General features: G+C 37.3%; 1 protein-coding gene across 3 annotated transcripts in view; it reads right to left on the minus strand.

Annotated features, from left to right (window-relative positions):
* Positions 1-21,765, minus strand: part of LOC135293946 (macrophage mannose receptor 1-like) — a 32,523-nt gene that overhangs the window by 3,188 nt on the left and 7,570 nt on the right. For 2 of the 3 annotated variants that reach the window (XM_064408642.1, XM_064408632.1), the window contains exons 7-27: positions 20,951-21,133; positions 20,243-20,400; positions 19,409-19,522; positions 18,963-19,078; positions 18,517-18,665; positions 15,523-15,722; positions 14,000-14,127; positions 13,280-13,367; positions 11,950-12,094; positions 10,832-10,867; positions 10,534-10,709; positions 9,946-10,013; positions 8,245-8,345; positions 7,153-7,289; positions 6,017-6,131; positions 5,318-5,514; positions 4,444-4,534; positions 2,859-3,151; positions 1,869-2,034; positions 634-786; positions 93-209 (exon numbers count right to left, since the gene is read on the minus strand). In XM_064408642.1, the coding sequence (XP_064264712.1) occupies positions 93-209; positions 634-786; positions 1,869-2,034; positions 2,859-3,151; positions 4,444-4,534; positions 5,318-5,514; positions 6,017-6,131; positions 7,153-7,289; positions 8,245-8,345; positions 9,946-10,013; positions 10,534-10,709; positions 10,832-10,867; positions 11,950-12,094; positions 13,280-13,367; positions 14,000-14,127; positions 15,523-15,722; positions 18,517-18,665; positions 18,963-19,078; positions 19,409-19,522; positions 20,243-20,400; positions 20,951-21,133 (2,931 nt within the window). The remainder of the gene's footprint in view (positions 1-92; positions 210-633; positions 787-1,868; positions 2,035-2,858; positions 3,152-4,443; positions 4,535-5,317; positions 5,515-6,016; positions 6,132-7,152; positions 7,290-8,244; positions 8,346-9,945; positions 10,014-10,533; positions 10,710-10,831; positions 10,868-11,949; positions 12,095-13,279; positions 13,368-13,999; positions 14,128-15,522; positions 15,723-18,516; positions 18,666-18,962; positions 19,079-19,408; positions 19,523-20,242; positions 20,401-20,950; positions 21,134-21,765) is intronic. The other variant, XM_064408651.1, reaches the window with a different exon arrangement.

Genomic DNA, 21,765 nt, shown 5'->3' on the forward strand with positions numbered 1-21,765 from the left:
AAACCCATGGGTTTTTTTGTAAAGTACTGTAATCTTCAATTTTCTCGTATTAGCAATGCACTTTTCTATTAAAAACTGAAATTTAGACATACCTTCCACATTCTGGTAAAGTCCTATCCAAAAGCCTCCTACTTTATTCCCAAGTGGTTGAATTTTATGAGTCAGAAAGTGAGATTCATCCATGTTTTCTACTGAAACCAAGGTAGCTCCTGAAAGGCATTAATAAGCAAATAACCATAACCCACATCACCAACCACTGTAATGACCTCCTTTTTAGTCTGTACAAGCAATAGCTCCTGTATTAATGCTGCTCTGTGGGTGTCTCCACTGCTTCTTGCAGAAGACAATGATCTGAAGGTACTTAGAGGCTGTGGCCCCCACTGCTGCTCCCAGGATGGTATCCCACAAGCCAGGACATAATGGGGAGCTCACACACAGGGAAGCTGTAGACCTGAGAGGACAGAAGGCTGCACAAAGTGACTCATGTCAGCTTATTTTCATTGTGCCAGCCTTAGAACAGCTTTGTAGGTAAAAAAAATATTTCTAATTTTTTTATCAATATGTTTATATTTTTATGATAGTTTTGTAAAAACATTGGTACAAATCTGTTTAGTTGGTAATGAAGGCTCTCACCTAAGCGAGCACACTCAAGGGAGGCCAGTGCCCAGGTACTCCCAGCTGATGCTTCAAGGTAGTAGCAGTGATCATGGTAAGGGATCCAAGCTTGGAGTTCATCTGCTTCAGGACAGTCTCCAGGCAGCTCAGCAGAGTCAGTAGGAGCTATCTCTAAAGAAGCCATATGGTATAAAATTCGTATTGCATTATGAGTCATCTCTGATTCTATGACATGTGTGTAAATATTGTGGGATTTCTCTCACCCAGCTTGATTTGTCTCAACATCTACTCATGACTATTCCCACATTCCCTCAACCCAGACAACAGGGAGAGCTAAGCAGTCAAAAGTGTTAAACATCTTATTTCTCAAATCACATTTTTCAGGACAAGGAATCAAATTGCATCCCGCAATATCTAACTAACTGCCTTGGCAGTACTGTGAGGAGAGCAAACCCTGAGGGATGATACAAATCTCAAATTTGCATTTTCACAACACAGAAAGCTGTTGCAGGCTAATGAATCATTAATGCCACAGTCCCATGATGTCTGGCTGCTTGGTCTCTTAATGTTGTCACTTTATAGAAAAAAAAAAAAAAAAAGCCATCAGTGGAGCATGCCTCTGCCAAATCAGGTTCTGTTTCTGATCATGGCTGCAACTCCAATTCACTTTGATGGATCTTGCACTGCATAAGCAGACCAAATGTATGCAGCCTTAAAACATAAAGGAGGGAAAAGAGCACGATTCTACAAAATCTAGATGCAAATGTGCCTCCGCATATATCTGCAGAGTTAAAGGGACATTCACATTGCCAAGGTTTTTACAGGTTTATCTGTAGCGATTGTGAATGCAAACAAAACTCTTGGCTGTCACACACCCATGTGTGACCTTCCCCAGTTGAGGTGCATACAGTCAAGGCACAAACCCAGCACATACTTATATTACACACAGACTCATGTGATTTATGGTCATGTCTTGTAAAGAGCAAGATATACCTTGAAGATAGAGCTTCATTTTATGGAAACATGTTTTACCATGATAGCAGTGCTGCCATCTGGATTTGCACAAGAGCCTTTCCTGTGCCTAAATTCATACATTGTCCAATAGCAAATGTCCACATTCTGCTGAGATGTACATGCTACCCTGAAGCAAAGTCCTCTGCAGGGGTAGCCCAGGGTAGAGCAAAGTCTCTAGGATTAGGCAGGCTCATGCCATTAGGAATGTGTCTTTAAAATTTTTACATGCCTTTGCTTACCATCTGATATCATGCAAACTGAAAAGTAGCTTTCATTGCAAGGTGCTGTTTTCCAAGTACCATCAAGATCAAGGTAAACACAAGCATTGTTATCCTTTGGTTCCCCTGCTGCCCATTTTGTGTACCTGGTTTTCCAGTTATTGGTCCATTTGTAATAGCCACCAGTCTGAAAACAAAGGAATACTGGTAATAGATTTTTTTTTTTTTTTACATAAAAAGTTCTGTCACATAAATATAGTGTAAATATAATCATATGCCTATTTGATTTTTTTGGGGAAAAAAGGGGCCATTTTTAAACACCCCATTCACTGTTCTAAGTAATGTCACTGGGCAATTTGAGTTACACAAGAACTACATATGAACAGTGATCAACACTGCATTGCTTTTGGGAGGGTTTTTCTGAAGTAATAAACTTCTACAATATGGCAATAAAGTCAGATGAGGCCATCTTGGGTCATTTAGTAAATCCTACATCAAGAGAAGCAATTACAGAGAATTTGTCCTCTCGCTCTGCTTTATTTAAATTAAAATTTGGAGTTATTTGTGCATAGAGATTACTTTACATTAAACATTAAACAGTCAGCTTAAATCTTAAAATATCTCTCTAATACTCACAGTAACTTCTATTAATAGATCAGTAGCTCTAAGTGCCCCCCTGTATAGCAGGGCATTTGACTTTCAGGGTGGCCAACAGTCCCTTCATGACAGCTGCACTTTCTGACTCTCAGTCTGCAGCTTACTTCTGTTACTGTTTCTAGAACTTTCTGCTTCCACCTTTTGCTTCTTGCTAACATTTTCTGTGATTCTTCACTCTGTTTGGTGGATGAAAATCCTTGACTAGTTCTAACAGTACCACTAGATTTTTGTGCATTTACACAGTGAAGCCATTCAGAATACAATTGCTCCAATGTTCAAAACTGGCCATCCAGAGAGCTATTAGAGCAGAAAAGTTCCCTGGGCACCTGCCCCTCCCATCTATCCAGCACGTACCATATTGCTGTTAAGACCAATCCATACAGGTTTTCCATATTTCAGCATCTGGATCCACAAGAATGAATGGATGTAGGCATCCAAGATGCTGGCAAGTTCTGCAGATCTGTCCTGGCAATTTCTTCTGGCCTCTTCCCATTGCATTTCAGAGGAAATTATTGAATAGCTACTGCCACCATAATAAGTGAAGCCAGAGGCTGGATTTGTTGTTGGTAATTCAGGCTGTGAGGGAACTATGGAGGAAAAACTGAATGGATGAATTGACAACATATTGCTCTTCTGTAGCATGCAAGCTATAAAAAAATGGTCAAAAGGTACTAGTCAATAAGTCAAAACCTTTTTTAAGCTCATGAACAAAACAAGAACAGAAACCTAAATAAAAACAAACCAACCAAATAAAAACCCCCAAACCCAAAAAAAGGTGCCAAACAACTTTCAAGACATGGATCAAATTTGTTAATGCAATAAGATGAGTGAAATCCTGGATGCCCTGAAGTAGACTATATTTGCTACAGACTTAACTGGTTCAAACTAAGACTCCTAAATTGCATATTTCAGATTCTGTGCTTTAAGTTATTTTACTAAATCTGAATATCTGAGTATACATTTATTTCTGATCACTGGTGGATAGAACTTAGGACAAGACATTTAAGGCATTAACTGTTGTAATCCCTAGACTCAGCCTAAGCCTTTGAGACCTGATGTTATTTGATCACCACCCAGTGATCACTTCAACTTCTTGGCCTGTCTGTAAGGGCTGCAAGAATGCATGTTTGAGTGAGGCAATGTATATTTTCACCCTTGTGATTGTAGATGTATTCAGAAGAGCAGGAACTGGGATCAAGAAAATTAAAAATGCCTCCATAAAACTATATATTTGCTGTGCAGGGAGGGGATCTTCTTACAAGCATGTTAGCTGTGCTGAGAGTGAACAGGCTGCAGGAACTGATTGAAGTGAGGGGCCAGAGAACAATTTTTATTTTAATAAAGCTGAGGCAAAATTGTTTTGTTATCAGTGCTTCGCCTCCTCTACTCCCATTATATGCTTGGGCAGCTGTGATTTGTATAATTAAAATTCTACAGGAGTAGAGTCAACATTCATTACTCATTTTGGTGTAAAAACAATAACAATATTCTTCTACAATAAAGACACATCCAAGAAGCTGTGCATTTTGATTGACGTTATATGGCATTCAGTAGAAATTGTGAGAGGGGATTAAATGCTCTGCTCAGATTCATCTAAGAGAATGGGAAGATCACTACAAGAACATGATTTATACTGCACTTAGACAGGATACCTAAAGCTCTTATACTTCACTGAGAAAAAAAGACATTTTTATTTGTTATTCTTTAGTATTATTCATTATTAGGTACAAAATCCCAATTAAGATAGTAGTTCCTCTCCAGCAATTTCTGTGAAACAATTTGTACTTTAAACATAGCACTGGCTTAACACTGATGGAGCTCTGAAAGCCTGAGATTCAGAATGAGACTCAAAGCTGAAAGGAATCACATCAGCTTATATATTCATCTTATTTAACCAAGGTATTCTTTCTCTTTAGGAGAATGCATCAACAGAACTCACGTGAATTCATCTGGCACACGTAGCCTCTTTCATTGTCACAGCTATCATCTCTCCACTTTCCATCTGACTTCCTGATGAAGACACAATCTGTCTGAAGGGGATGGGAAAAGGCACAGCCATTACAAGAGGCAGTGGGGAGGGGGTGAGCTAAAGCTCCTGTACTGCTGGTGCAGGCCTATGGTAGAGAGGAGGGGTGCTTATTGAACACCTGTGTAATTAGTTCAAACTTCCTTCATGACTCCCCTGATTTCAAGATTGGCCATGGCAGTCTTTCAGCATGTCATCCAAGCTTTTCCTTTATGCTGATTTAAATAAATTTTAGTCATCAGCTAAAGTTGACTGATGGCAGATGTTAAAAATCTTGGGTGAATGACTGCCAATCATTTCCTCAGAAATTACCACCTTTGGAAAAGAGTCTGAGTTTCTGCAGAGAAAGAGTAATTTCACTGAAGATATCAATTTGTACCATCAGAAATGAGTAAAGCAGCGTGGGAGCACATTGGCCAGAAGTGGGACATACGCACAGCAAAATTATTGTTGCATCAAAAATCTTAATTTTGTCTTGTCTTTGTTTGGTGTTGCAGCTTTAATATTTGCATTAATGCAGTGTGGGGAGGAACTGATATAAGCTTCTCCAAGCTTCTTTTACAGAGCTGGTTTTTAGCAATAGTTCAGAAGGAAGTCTTAAAATCCCTCTTCTGCAGAACCTTTGCCAAACATTTGGGTGTATTTGGAATTATTATCAGATGATTTACTAAATCCCATTGTGCTTACAAAAGGACTTGTTTCAGCATCCTATTTCAGCTGCCATAACTTTTCTTTTAGGAGAATCAACAAGCTGACTAAGTATAGAAATTACTTAAATTTCCTGTACCTCCAGAGCATCGTCTGTCAATGTTTCGTACTCATAGAAGTCAAAGTAGCTTTGCTGCTTTTCTGGTGCACCATTAACCCAGTTGGTGTAGGAAACAGTGCTTCCATCTGTCCAAAGAAATGTGGACTCTCTGGTGATATCATTCATCCCAATCCAAACATTGGTTGTGGCATACTTCAAATGATAGAAAAGGAAAGCTGGAGAAAAGCAAAGTTTTCTCATTAAGGAAAGCTCATCATGACTTGCCGAAAAGAGAGAAAATATACAGAGGCCTAGAGTAGGGGACATAATAAAAGGATAACATTTTCCGCTACACAGCCCATCTGCCCTTAATTAAATATTCAGATAAGCATCCCTTCCCCACTTTGTATGCACACATAGGGTTTCAGAAAGTCCTACTGCCAGTGGGAGAGACAGCAAATACAGATTCCTGTTGGTATAGAGATCCGTGCAACCACCCCCAGAACACGCTGGAAGTTTCATGAAAACAAAGCAGCTGAAAGAACTAGAAATAAACTTTTATTTCTTATATGTAATAATTTTAGCTATTGCCTTGCAGTTTGAAGTTAAAATAAACTATAGAGTGACCTGGCTAATAAGTAATTTTCATCAGGTAATCCCATATTTTATATTGAAGAGTATAGTAGTTTGTTTAGTGAGAGATTGAGATTTTTTTCTTTCAATAGAGCCCATACATACCTTGCACTTGTTCATTTGGTATAGTAGCCAGGTTTCCTCCCAAACTGAAGCAATCATCTCGAGCAGCACGCCATGTGAGATTTCTTGTTATATTGGAAGCAAATACTTTGAAACACTGGAATCAAATCAAACACTTTTTTCAAACTAGCAAAGACTGGAACTACTTTTGATAATTGAATATGATCAATTAGCTCTAAGATGTACTTCTCTGCAGAAAAAGAAATCAGGCCGAGAATGAGCTCAGGAGTAGAAAGTCTGGATGTCTACCCAGGCATACACTCATCACCTCATTGTACAAAGTGTAATCCGGGAATCTGGTATCAAATGAACTGAATGTAACGAGGTCAAGTACATGATCACTTCTCACATTTTCATCTCCCTTCTTCCTGCAGTAATAGAGGCATCATTTGAAACCAAAAAAATGTGGCTTTGGGTGACACAACTGCAGAGAATTATCTCTACTGTGCTTTGTCCTCCTTCTGATGACTGTGGTTACAGCTGTTCATCCTGCCAAAGGGTGTGAAATATCCTTTGGCACATTGACCTAGCATTCTGAGGATGCAGTAACAGTACAGGGTACATAAAATAGACAAAATAGGCTTTGGTAGATGGAGTTTCAACACAGATTGATACAAACTCTTGTCTTACAGCAATGAGGACTTCCTGACTCTGTCTGAATGTAAAGCCGTACTCAAAATAATTGTAGTTTGGCATCATCTTTCTGAATTCAAAGCTTTGTGAACTCCTAAAGGCAGAAGGGATTGCTCAATTACATTCTTTCTAAACCTTTCTACCTTTTTTACAAGATTGACCATTACAAACTTGCATTTCTAAACAAAAAAATGTACATGAGGAGAGAAGGAGAGGTTTTCTTAAACAGTAACAGTGTATTTTAAGCCTGCACAAACTATGTTCTCTGAAATTCACTCAGTGTACATCTACTTTTGCTGTATTTCTCTGCAAAGTTAGATGTCTAAGTCACCTCAAAAAAAGCCCAGCCATCCAGTCTGCACATTTTGACTAAGTAATTACTCTCAAGATTTACTTTGTTTTCATTAAAAAAATGTGAGGTTTTTGGTATTTTCTCTTCAGTTCTGCTGCTTTACACAATTTGCTGAAGATGTTTGTTGACATACCTTGTTGTTAAAAAAAATCCAACTTTCTGGACATCCTCCAGGAGGCGATGGAGAAGGTAATGTTGCATTAATAGAACTGTTATGCTTTTCACATACAAATTTATTGGCAGAACCACAGTTAATGTCATTCCACAAGCCTGGAAAAAATAAGAAAAAATTCAACATTATAGTATTTAATATTTAGTAATAATAATTTATCACCTTTTTTAAATAAACACAATTTTCTCTATTTTGTATTTCAGGTTACAGCTTGATCTGAAAGCAAAGTAACCTGGTACATTCAAGTAAACTCTAATAGTAACAGTACTGTAGCCCCTTGTAGTTAATTTGAGCTCCCTGACCCATCTGTTCCTTGTTCAGGAATGTCTATACCTGTTCATAGGTTTTTGGGTTTTTTTGAGCTCTGGCATCATCACATTGCAGGCAACAGGGGAAATACACCAGTAATTTGAAAAAAAGAAAAGGATCAGAATGGATGAGATAAGAAATACCAGATCAATCTAATGGCACAATAGATGTTCAAACATACTGCATGGATTCTTTGTAAAACATAAGTTAAGAGATCAACACATACATACTAAATTCCCATTAGCCTCATTAAAGTTACAGAAATAGAACCAAGAGAAAGTAACGCTCCAAGATTTGAAAGAAATTTGCATTTCAGTGCACTTATAAACATATCTTTGGACATTAGATGTATTTATTTATTTCCTCACTGACTTGTACCTTTAACTCTCATTTCCTGTACCTGCTATTAATGTTTTCTTAAGTTCATGGTAGAGAAGATAGATTGTTCAAATTTTTACTGAAAGAAGTAGTGAAAAGCCCTGTAAAAAGGACAAAACCCGGAAGGAAACCTCTGTTTTAAATTACTCATGGTACTGAAATCTCCCCATTCTAAGGGCATAGAGTCTCCCATGGCTGCTGGTCCCATGACTGGGAGTTACTGCATTGTGTTGGCTTGTCACTGGAAAGAAATTGCAGAAAGCAGCTACTAAAGATTGTGTGACAGTTGGCAGCAGATGTTTGACAGCATCAGTTATAATCCAAGCAGAGATAAATAAAATCTAATCGTTTTATGTTGTCACTTACCATGCTCTGACAGCATAACCACACAATTTTCCTCATTATTTACAAAGTTGGGTTCATTAGGAGCCCAGGCCACATAGGTTACTGGAGTTCCATCCACCCAGCTTAAAGAAAAAACATACAAGTAGTTATTAATTAATACTTTAATTTGTGACGTGGTAGTCGTAATGAACACCTCATTAGTGAGAAGGTCTATGAGTATTCATGGAAACTGACTACAATGTGAGGGACTATTGGAGATTTCCCTTTGTTTCCTTGATTATTCCAATCTAAAGAAATTTCTGTAAAATATTTCTGGTTGCAAATTAGAAAAAGCACACACCAAGCATATTTTCTGTTAATGGTCACAATTGTTTTGATAACATTTAATAAGAGAAATCAAAACCAGTTATTCATAATACATACTACAGAAAGGATATTAAAATTGTATCTTAATAGTTATTTTTATCTTAATAATTATTGCAATAACTATTTTATTCATGGGTAATACTGTGCTTTTCAATCTGAGCATTTGTGGTGTTTTCATAGGTGAAAACAAGAAATATTTCCAGAGAAATATTTTTCTCTGGATTTACCCTGCTCTTTGGAGGAGTAGAGGGGAGTGTTCTATTTTTCCATAAACTAAAGGACATTCCGTCAACTTTAAAACCATACTTTCTAAAGTACCAAAGTTGAAACTTTTTCCGCAATGTTTACTTGATTTTTACTTTATTATATTGCTATTGGAAGAAGAGGAGGTTTTCACCACATTTTAATCAGTATTTCAGTATTTAGATCAATAAGCCTGAAGTGGGAAAAAATTCAGCTGTATCATCTCTGTCTTGCTGCTGCTGATAAAATTGATCTAAATAAAGGAGATTCTCATTGGATCCATGGAATGCTCTATGTCCCTAATTTGACTCCTAAATCAGGAGGTTAAAGTCATCCACCGACTCGGTCACTGTCAGCTTCTCTCCCCACTCCTCTTCTGCCTTTCTCAAGGTAGGTGATTTACATGCATTCAACAGTAGCATTAAAATAGAAAGGTTAAAGTCAAATCTCCTCTAATGTTTTCCAGGTCAACCTCAGAAGCACATTTTTTCATCTCCCAGGCACATCCTAACTAGCAGGAAGGTAAGCAGTGTACCATGCTCTTTGGTATCTCTTAGTTTTGAGTTGATTTGTGTGTTGGTCTTTTCAGAATACTTTTTACTGTTTCTGTACTGTAAATTTCTGCTGACTTTTCTCCTGGAATAGGAGTTTGCAGAGACTACCTTTGTAGTCATTGCCTATGTCTTCCTAACTCTGGAGAACCCTCTGATACATAGATAAAAAAAGCTTAAGAAAGCCAAACCCTATGATATAGGGCATGTTTTTAGTGTATGTGTGTATGTTCATAGGTATAATATTCAATATAGGGAGGTATCATTCCAATTTATATGACAAATCTCTGGAAGAAACTTGAGAAAGTGTGTATGGAGGGTAGAGCTGCCAAGATTTTCTTTGGCTAAGTGCTTACTCAAGTTAAAAAATGTTATTTTACTATTTCTTTTTGGGGGAAACTATTGGACTTTAGAATATTCTAGGACTATTCCATTTTGCTTTGTATACAGTATGTGGAACAGCCTTCAAACCTTCAAGAGAACATATTGAGTCCCTCCAGCTTCATAAAATATTCTATTTTTTTTCTATGTGCTAGAATTTGCACTGGTCATCTTAACTTACCTGAACTTTTTATCAAGGCTCACTCTCAGACCAATGAAGTATCCTACTGGCTCTCTTCCATACCTCTCCTAAATCAGAAAGACACTGCTTCGATTAAGAAAGAAATCTTTGAAGCAAAACAAACAGAAATTGATACACCATTGAATAGGTCCACAGAGCAGCCACTGAAGTCCACAGCAGTAAAGCACCTGCTTGCAGTTACCCACTGCAATGTGTTTATATGCCCAGGCATAGAAGTCAGGTTTTCATCTGGGACATCAGAGCCAAGACCTGCAGCACTGAAGGGCCTCTGGATGGAGTAGAAAAGCAGATTTTGAGCCAAAAACTGGTACTCCTTTTTTATTCTCCCTCAAAGACCAGCTACTGCCCAAGACAGTTTGTACCTTTCCACATCACTCTTCCTGTCAACTGCATCAGTGCAGTTGGCATGGAGCAGGAGAAGCCAAATCCCATGGGATCAAAGGGTGCCTTTGGGGGAATTTCATTAGTGAAAATGCTAATGGCTCTGCTTCTGAGACAACTCAAGATTTACAAGCAGATTGTCAAAAGTGTTTCTAATTTAGGCTGTATGTTTATAATGATTCTTACATTTTCTTGTAGTGCTCTCTTTAGGAACCTTCTCTCACTGTTACTATTAACAACAACTAGGTCTGCAGAATTCTTCCTGCAAAACTCTCGGGCTCTTTCCATGGAGACTTGTTCTTTGCTGATATAGTAGAGCTTATCTTCATATATGACCCATCCATCTGCAGTGGTTTTATATTCTGGAAGATAAATAAGGTACCCTTACATTTTACGTGTGTAAATTTTTTTTAGAATAGCAATTTCAGGAAAAAAATTATTCATAACAAGAAGATAGAACTAATGAATAGATACAAAGACCCACCATACGTGTCAATTGGTTCAGGTTTTAATGACACTCCTGCAAAAGAAAAAAATAGAAGGCATCATGCATCTCTTTAGAGTATGTTATGATGTAGCTTGTGACTGACTGCAAGAGGAGTGAGGAACAGAGCAGGATTCTTCACCCCTTTGCCATTGACTAGCAAGCAGGCTTAGCCACCCAGTTCATCTTCACATTGCTCAATATGCAAGGTCATCTACTTTAATTTTGTATCATAAGCAGTGCTTCACTTCAGCAAAGCCATAGCTTTAGCTGAATCACATTCCTGCACAGAGCAAGGCAAGGGAAAATTGCTCTTCCAAGCCTGTAAGTCACAGCAGATTTATCTGAAACACTTTAAACTGTGGCATACAGCTCCTTTATTGATCCATAAGTAGATATTCTGTAATTCACCTGGGGGTATTTTCAACATGAAGGAGAAAGTTTCCGCTAGATTTATTTTAGCTCTACCAAAAAAACTCTCTGAGTAATATTCATAAACAAAAGGAAATATGATTTTATGTACATACACGCACACACACACATACATATATATATATAAATATAGGTATAGATATAGATGATATAGATATAGATGATATAGGTATAGATATATAAAATAACTGAGTTGTTTCTGGTTGGGATAGAAAAATGAATAGCACTGCTATGAACCATTGCTTTTCCAAAACCAGTTGAATCCTGAATAATTCTACGGGAGAACCTGAAGTACCAACAAATCTGACAAATATATCATACTTGATTTTTAGCTTCACCTGTGTTAGTATAAATACCAGTATTGTAAGGAATACAATACTTGCCCTTGCAACTCCTTAACTCTAACATTACAAAAATAACATCAGAAGTTACTTATATAAAAAAAATTGTAATTTTGCAAATATATGGATTATTTATACACCTTGTTTTATGTAAAAAACCCTTAAATTCATTCATATAATTCATGACTGAAAAATCTCAGCCCATAATATGTTACTTAACGTTCTTGACCTCCATTTGGAAAATGTAGTCCTCCAAAATTTTGTCTCTTTCTTCAGTAACTTAACTTAGAAAGCAACTACTTATTGAAGCTTTTTAATCTTCCTGCCAATAAAGAAGAAATCTACCTTGTTTTATTTGGCAAACCCAGTTATGCTGTACTTGACAGACCGAAAGAGACCATGATTCAGAATATCCCCCATGATGCAATGAGCCACAAAACTGGAGTCGTCCTGAGCTGCTTGGACTATGATCCCAGTTGGTGTACCTAACCTATAGAAGAAATCAACTTTGTTACTCTTTTCATCTCTTTTGGTAGCCATACTTTCCACTGGAAAATGGAAACAAATTGCCTCTGTCTCAAATATTCTGGTTTTAGCTACAAAGAGCTGGAAATGCAGGGAAAGCTATAGGTACGAGGATTTTACAGTGGGCCAATGGTGTCAGTAGCTGTCTTGCCACGGAGGGCTTTTTTCTTTGTGCCCTGAGCCATAGACACAGTCAGAAGGGAAACAGGCAAAGGAACTGTTTCTAATGAACTTTGCCTGGCTGTGAACTTTACCCACATATCACTCATGCTAATCATGTGCAGACAGGGTACTTTTCACTCCACATCTGGGCTGGTTCAAAATTACATTGTCCAGCATCTCTCTGGTGGCAGTGATCATGTTGTGCATCAATTCAGCATTACTTTTTCCCTTCCCTGTGGTTAATGAGGATGGGTGTGTCACTTTGGGCAGGGAAGTCATATTCTACAAATCTAGAGGAGGTACCTCTGAAGAAACTGACATCCAAATGGTAAGGGAGACACATGTGATACAACCTACCTATTATTGCCAAGAATTCTTGATAAAATCCCTTTGTTAAACTTTCGTGGAAAGTAATGTGAACAGGATAAAATAAAAGATCCTTTCTCGTGTTAAAGAAAACTAAAGAATAGGGAGTAGTAGTAAATGGAAGTTAATAAGGAGTAGAATCCTGCAGGAATGTTTTTCACAGCTGTTGATATTTGCATGGGTTCAAGAGATGACTGGTTAAATTCCCATAAATAAATAAATTTAAATTACAGATATGAGCTCCAGTTCTAAAAGACCCTGAGCCATCACTTACTGGGGGAAGTCAGGAGTATACTGGGAAACATGCTTGCTGTTTGATCAGCTTTTTAGATGTTTGTGTTTTTACGTTTTGACCTTAAGTGTAAATATTATCATCTTGGAAGAGAAAATAAATTTAAGTGTTATACAGAAACCTACAGAATCTGATGAGATGCAGATAATCTCCATGTATTCAAATGTTTAGCTGTGATATTAGTCATGACAATACAGATTAGCAGCTACATGAATTTTTGTAGGATTGGTGGTTTCTTTAATGAGAATAACAACAAAATGTATGTACAAATATGTACAAATCCCAAAGTATCTTAAACAAACAAATATGATGAAAAATTAAGATACTCACTGGAGAGCCATCACTCCAGGCAAATCCTTCATCTGGATTCAAGGAAAATATACCAAGCCAAACTATTTCAAATGAACAGCGAGCATCTCTAAAAGAAAGTACAGGATGGAGCAGTGAGTAAACATCAGCACAAAAATATCTAGAAATACATAGCTGAACTTTCTAGAGCACATTGTAAAAGCAGTGAAGTTGCAAATTTCCCTATTACATTTGGTGAAGTGCATACACGTGTTCTTCATAGAAATGTGCAATATTTCTGTGGTTCAGTGTCAGTACCTTAGTTATCAGACTTATTAGTAGTATTGGTCATGTATTTCCCAAACGTACTATTCATTCCCTGTGAAGGGAAAACCTTCACAGATTCAAGTGTGGTTTCAGCACTGACCACTGAAAGGTTGATACAAACCTACTTCAACAGTAGATACATTGGTCATATTTTCTACCCTTGTAGAAATACTGCTAATTTCATGTGTTTCTAAACTATACCTAGTAATAATGATACTGGTGGAGGTTTTTAAAAGCTTTTCTTTTTAAAAACTCTTCTTTCTCTTTTTTTCCATGAAAAGGTTAAAATAGTACTGAACAGATAAATTTCAAAATATCACAGGTCTTTTGGCTTTTGAGGAAACCATACATTTCAGAAATCATCTAGGATCATTCATAATAGTTCATATGAAAATTTTTTGAATCAGGTAAGATAAACACACATCAAATACCAACCCCATTGCTTGGATTAGAAATGGCATTTCCTCCTTAGTGTTAATTGTGACCAGATCCCCTCCTATTTCTCTGCAAAAATCTCGAGCTTCAAACCATGATTTCTTTCTAATTTTTGATCTGCAAAAACACTATGGAGAAATTAATTTAAAACATATTATATACATGTTACTATAATAAAAAAATATCGCCTTGCTTAAACATAAATGAAGTTTCATATGAGCCGAGTGAAAGTCCATAAGAGAAATAGCATTTCCCACTCTGTTCCTCGAATTTTTACACTAGGGTTGCCCACCTACTTAGCATAGTGGAAAAACAAAATAAAAAGGAATTCCTAGAAGGGGAAAGGGAATACAGCTGCCCAACTCCCTTTAATTTGTTTTAACTGAAGAAATGCACAAGCCAACTTCCATGTGAAGGGAAAGAACAGTAGCTGTGGTTGAGAGGCAAAATGGTCTGGAATGAGTCTGAAGATTCAGGTAAAAGAACAACCTCCTGGTAATTTACATCTCTCAGTATATGATGTCTAACTGGTTTAAGAGACAACAAGTACAGATTTTACCAAAATTAAATTATGATCTGGGGATAAAGGAGCCCAAATAAATAGCAAACCAAATGAATTTGAAAGAAATGGGGGGAAAAAAACAAGAAAGAAGGATTCATTAATTCAATAAAGTGATAAAAAATATTAACACCTTACACTTAGCACATTTCAACTTTGCATGATCTCAAATTACTGTTTGCACATTACACTCATTTCTTGTTCAAACTCCTTTTTTATGCCTTCTCAGATACAGCTGGCTGTACTTCAAACACAAGTTTTCTGTAGCTTTGCATGAGAAACTCTCAAGTGAATGTCCTTCATAAACACTGGTTTAATTAACCTTTCACACAATTTTTTATCTTTTTTTTTTGTGGTAATGTGCTGATTTTAGCAAGGTCCAGCCTTAGGCATTGTGCTGCTGGAGGTTACACTTCACTGTTTCTCTGTTTGTTCCCTGAACTGCCACAAGTCTCAGGCAAACACCACATCATTGCACAAGAGACATAAAGAGCAGCACCGAGAAACCAGCTTTGCTGCTTCTGCTGTTCAACACAGAATATTGACATTTTCCCTTAAATAATTTTAATATGGAGTTGTTTCCTCTCTTCTTTTCTTTTCTTTTCTTTTCTTTTCTTTTCTTTTCTTTTCTTTTCTTTTCTTTTCTTTTCTTTTCTTTTCTTTTCTTTTCTTTCTGGGGCCTTGATGTTTATGTTCCCCTTCTTCCATTTCCTGTTCCAGTTCCTTCAACCCCGAAGCACAAACTTCCTCATTTTCTTTCCTGTTCCCTTCTCCCCTCCCTTCCCTTCCCTCCCTTCAACCTTATCTTTCTTCAGAATTTTGGTGTGTTTTTTTTTTTCTCTATTGCAACCTTTCCAATCTCAGATATTGCAAAATGAAGATGTCAGTTCCTTTTTTTTCCTTGTTTATTTTTTTCCCCACCCAAGCTGCTTCTTTTAACTATTCAGGCACTTAGGGCACTTACTTTAAAACAGGAACTTCTGTGGTTGTTTGACACCCAGCCTTCGGGGCATGTGGGGACCAGAGCCGTAGTTGGAACAGGTGGAACTGTTGCACCCTTTGCCCACTGCTTGCAAATATATTTTTGCTTTGTCTCACAGTCAAGAACATCCCATAATCCAGCTGCAGTCCCTGTTTTCATGGCTACACATCCTGGATTATTTCCTTTATGAGAAAAACAAAACCAAAACAAACACGCTGGATATTTCCTAAAGTGTGAATTATTTAATTCTGTCAAAATCTTTGAGCAGCAGCTATTCACTTTTTGCTCTGCAATAACATTTGAAAAGAAAATTTGTATTTTTGGTGGTTTTCATACAAGCAGAGTAGCATTTTTTGTTTGAGGAGGTTTTGATCCTACTTTTTTTTTCATTTTGAATATCACACATAATTAATTATTTGGGTAGAAAGTAGAATGAGAGTTTTTACAGTGAAATATTGTGTTTTTAAGTGAGAATCTCATTTCTATTTATGTTAAGCCTGTTTTACATTACCTTGGCCATGAGTGGTTTTCACATAGATGGCAGCAGCCCCACTGGTGCATACAGAGGGCAGGCATGCAAACCTAGAGAGCTTCAGGGTGAAATTTATCCCATGATGTTTGCTGTAATTTTAGATTGTTCTCACAGAGGGAAACAGAGCTGCCTACATCACACAAGGTGCAGTCAAATGCCCAAAATGGGCTTATCTGTGCTCTTTCTTAATTTCTTATGTATTTTTAACATTTTATTTGGAGATTTTTGGTTGTTTGTTTTTTTGGGTGTTTTTTTTTTTAATTTCTGTTGAGCACAGACCTGATTTCTTAATGCACTCATCTACTGTGGTGCCATGAGCTGAAATGAAATTCAGCTATAAATCTATCATCTTATGGCAATTCAATACATGTATTTGTTCCTAAGAGCATTCTTTTCCTGCATCAAGTGCACCTACTGTTTTACTGATCATACTCAGTCACTTATTCTCCTGATACCATCCTGAGTTTTTTCGCAGGCACATCTTTGGATCAGAAATAATTTACTCTCATCAGCAAATCTTGTCACTTCACTATTGCACATTTTCCATATGGTCTGCAAATATATTGAACAGCATGGGCTTTGGCACAGGTCATTATGGGCTTCTGTTCGTGAACACATTTCACTAGTGAAAAATAGCCCCCATTAAAAAATCCACCTTCAACTTCCAGTCAGTGTCTTTTTATCAATATTTTTATTAATGTAAGAGCTTTTCTGTGTTATGTTAGATTAGCTGAAAGGCTTTTGGTAATTGAGATAGACCACACTTACTAGATTTCCCTCATTCATATGCTTTGACCTACTGTGTGGGGCACTGAGAGATCTATAAGTGTGACCTCCCTTTCCAGAAGTGATTTTATGTATCTTTCCCACTATATCTTCTCTGTTACAGATTTAGTTAATTTACTAATGAGTTATTCATCTGTATTTCCCCCTATCTCTCTGTAACCATTTTAAATGTTGGCACCAAATTTGTCTTTTAGCAAAGCTTAGATGTCAAGGCAGCATTAGCAAGAAAGCTAAGGCTAAAGCTCTCTTTACACATTAAAGAGAAGCTTTTATATCATGTAATCTTAACAATCCCTGGATACTTCTGCAGCCATGCTTAGTCCTGACTTCATGCCATCAATTTCCTCCATAATCTATTTTCTTGATATTTCAGCTTGAAATAGACTCTCCAAAGATACCCTCGCGAAGAAACTTTCCAGCACAAAGTCCATTTTCTTCTCAGTGAACATAGATGAAAGTAAACAGATTTTTCTTTACTGTTCCAGCCTGATTGTTGAGGAATGCATTTGCATTTTGGTTTGCCAGCTGCAGTGCCAACCCAAGCTCTGGCTGGTGAGACCCAAGGCAAAGGGCTGACTGAACTCAGTTGCTGCTGACACTTTGCATAGCAAAGGGCACAGGTACCCGTGGTCCAGCCTGGTGACTGCACACCCAAAGGCTCAGCAGGGGCCAAGGACCCCAGACATTACTGCATTTAGACTGTAAAACAGCCCAGGGTCTCCTTTGTTCATGGCTTCCTCTTGGAGGCACCCAACTCAAGATGTTATTTTATTATTGCACCATGATTTAATTATTTTAGGGATCAAAAAATCTGGGGAAATCTGGGTTCAAGCTGTTAAGGAAACCTGTGTGAGTGTGGGGTGCAGCTGGGGAGGAACTTTGGTCCCAGCTCAGGTGGTGTGAGTGTGACTCCAGAGGGGCACTTGGATGGTCAGAGAGGGAAAATTCCTTAACATGACCTCCGAGTGCTCTCTTCATGCTCTGATCATATTCTGAGAGCACAGACTCCTTGGCAAGCTTTCTTCTTATGGCATTTGCTAAGGTTTTATTAGTCTTTGTCTTTCATAATTATTTATTGTTTTTATTTTATATTTTATAACCTCACTGAAGGTTTTCAAGAAAGTCTTTAGACAAATAATCACTAAGAAGAACATAGTATATCCCACAAAAAGCAGATTTCCTCATGTCATAATGAAATCTTATTTTATGTACTTCTGCACAGTATGAACCCATTAATGCAGTTTTCTTAGTATCACACATAAAAATAATAATGGCACAATGATTTTTGATACTTTGAGTTCAGAATTCTAACTTAAAATTCATATTCCAGTTGGTCTGTTTCAACCTCTTCTCCCAGGCTAACTTTTTCACTAGAGGGACAAGTGTGGAATAGTCTTAGGAGCTGTTTGTAACTCCGTTTATCTCCCAAAGATGGCCCAAAAGTTAATCTTTTGGGTAAATATATCAGATGTCCTAATATAAAAGTGCAGTTTAAAATTTTCCCTTTGAAATTAGAATATGGGATATGAAAAGTACCAGTACTTATAAAACATACCAAAAGTTTAAAACATACAATTCAGAGGATATTACCCACTCAACCTAACCCCTATTACCCGCATTGTGAGAGAGCACCCACCATCCCTCATCACAGCACCTACCAGGCATTCCTGCATCCCAGTGTGTGAAGGAGACAGCTTCACCATTGGCCCAGCTGAAAGTGCCTGGATCCTGCACATCAGAGAGGCCAAGCCAGAAATATTTCTCAGGCCTCAGCCCAACAAGGCTAGTCAGATAGGCTTGTTCATACCTGGAAAAGACATCATCAAGATGCAAGTGAAAACAAAGGTGTTTACCCAAATCCTGTCAGTTTAATGTGATGATGGATTTTTCTCTCTTATTCCTTGCCTCAGGCTGGGGAGAAGACCCTACATAGGATTCAGATTCCATATGAATGACAAGAAAAGCAAGACTTTTTGTTATTCAACTAGAGACCTCATTTGTCTCTTAACCATTTTGCTGCTGGTGTTGTGTTAGTTTTTCTAGGAATACTTAATAAGATACAATCTTTAGATATTTAAAAGCAAAGAAAAAGTCATTATCGTACCTACTTTCAACTGTGGCTAAGTAACCATCTTCTCCTTCACAAGTGGTGTTTGCTTCTGAAAATGTTGCTGGAACATGTCCAATAAAATAGCAGTAGGTCCCATGTCTTCTCCAGCCCTGTAACATGATTTTAGAATTTTCATACAAATTTTAAATAATTGTGGTATCATGTATTAAGTGAAATATGACATTTAAAAATTAATGATGTACAATGGCCATGAATATTATCTATTAGAAACTTTTTGCAGTGAAATTACAGATTCTGCCTAAGTGGTTTCTGTAAATGTTTTCTTTTAAATTTAGAGTAACTGAGAGAGGGAGAAACTTCATAATAAATTTAAAAAAAACCCTTCCACATAAATAATACAAATAATTCAAATAATTCTAATGGATTCTCAATGTACCTATTTCATCTCGGAACTTGATGTTCCATTCTCACATACTCACTTTTTTGCAGCCTGCAAGGCTACTTTCTTTTTCTCCAGCTGTTTGTGATGTAGCTTTTCTTTTACAAATGTAGCCAGCCTTCTTCTCACAGACTTGGTCTGCCCAATAGCCATTCTGTGTCAGGAGAAAGTTTGAAATAAAAAAAAAAAAAAGATAAAGATGAATAATCTAAAGGAGATAAATAATGTCTTTCTTTATAATGAAAATTTTTTTTTCTTTCTCCTTTATTTTTAAACAGAGTATTTTTTATTATCCAATTTTCCTACATGATCTTAAAACCAAATCTGCTCAGATTCTGTGAAATAATAGAGTGGGCTATAGCAACATAGCCTCAGCTGTCTGCTCAGATTCTGTGAAATAATAGAGTGGGCTATAGCAACATAGCCTCAGCTGGCTGTGATAAGAAGGGAGGGGGGTGCATGGAGCTGCTCCCTGACCTGTTGTGCTGGGTCCTGCACAAGCAGTTGTGCTGTGGGATGGCAAATAAGCAGGCAAAGAGAAGTCAGCAAGAATCAGAGATCCCCATATACCATCATTACCACCAGAGGAAAAGGAGAGAATGTACTCAAAATACCTTCAGATACCTGTTTTTAGTCCTAATAATTTCATTTGTGACTTTCAAATATGCTTAAAGAGAAAATTTTACCAGCGATGCAGTAATGCTTTTGTTTGTTTTAAAGGTCATATTCAATCTCATTCCCAATCTCATGCAATTCAATCCCTACATCTCTTTTTTTCTGGCCTGAGCCATTTGCTGAAATAACAGAGCACATTATTCTTTTATTAAGTAGTTATTTTTAGTATGAAAGTACAATATGTATTGGGTAATATCACCTGGCCCTTGATCAGGACACAGTCTTCTGGCCTGTTGTTTGTAGTGGATGGCTCTCCCAGGTGCCATTTCGTATAGGTCACTGGGGTACCATCACTCCACTCAAAGTACATTTGAACCTTACGGTCATTCAGCCCAATCCACAGCTTGTCTGATGGCTCTGAAGATGGAAACAGAGATAAGACCTCTTTTGGCATGCCACTCTTTTCACAGCACCAGCCATTGGGCTTTGGACATAACAATTCCTTTCACAAAAGTTTGCAGCATGTTCTATGATAATTTTGTAAATTAATATTTTCATATAGATATAAAAATAAACACTGTATGCTTTGGAAAATTAGGCTGTAAGGAAATTCTTGCACTGGGTGAAAAAATTTTGCTCTTCCTCCTCATGCAGTAGGTGTGAATTACCAGCCTAATGCTGATACACCACGATGGTAGAAGTCTGAATAATTACTTTCCAGTTCCATTGCACTGGTCAAACGTTAGAATACTACTTTTATGTAACTTGGAGCATGAATGTTTTAAGTTTCTTTCAACAAAATGAAAAATAAACATAGAAAGACCCTAAGCCCAGCCTCCCAGACCTACATAAATTAGCTTGGCAATAAATAAAATAATAGTTTTGACAACATCTGCAATTCAGCAGGAACTATCAATATCTTGTTTTCCATACAGATATAGACAAGAGAGCCCCTGGTAATACTCACTGTATCCAAGCTGAGACACCATAAAGCTGTGCTCCTCAAGGCTTTGGATGCTGGCCAGGTGACTCCCTTCCTTCTGACAAGAAGTCAAAGCTCCTTCCCATCCTTTGCTGTCCCTGAAGATCTTATAGCAGTGATCCACGTAGGACACCCATCCATCTGGGCAGGTGACAGGCCCAGGGTCACCTAGGAACACGTTCCAAGGCTTTACAGCTCCAATTACCATGCAAGAGACATAACACTGAAAATATTTCCCCTTCATCTGCGCAAAAGTTCTAAACTAAGAATTTCTTTTGAAATTCTCTTCATAAGGAAATGCAGTAGACATAAATGTGCTTCTCTAAACCAGGCAATTTTTAGCTTGGAGAAGGAAAGCTTTTTAATACAAGTAATATCTAATACAAATTCTTAGTTTAGTAAAATGTCTGCAACAAATATATTAGTTCTGTAATGTATTAATCAAATGTATTCATTTTGTAACTCATTAATTTTATTAGCTTCTGTATCACCTAATACTTATTTGTCAGATAGGAGAAATCAGACATTATCTGCAGCTGACATAGAGGGTTTATGAATTTTTAAAGGATCGAGTATATTGATAGAGTAAAAGCCATCAAGACAAAGTTACAGCCAGATGAACACATAGGGTCACGCCAACAGGGAAATCTTCATACACTTAGAATATCTTTTCTCACTTCACTGTGTTGATCTTCCACTGTCTCAATCTTCCACCACTTCTGCAGTGAACTCTGAACTTGCTTGTGTGGATGCTGATTGACCACAAGTCATGGAGAATGACTTAGAACCACACTAAGTTA

The sequence above is a fragment of the Passer domesticus genome, chromosome 1, assembly GCF_036417665.1.
Source record: "Passer domesticus isolate bPasDom1 chromosome 1, bPasDom1.hap1, whole genome shotgun sequence".
Lineage (NCBI taxonomy): Eukaryota > Metazoa > Chordata > Aves > Passeriformes > Passeridae > Passer > Passer domesticus.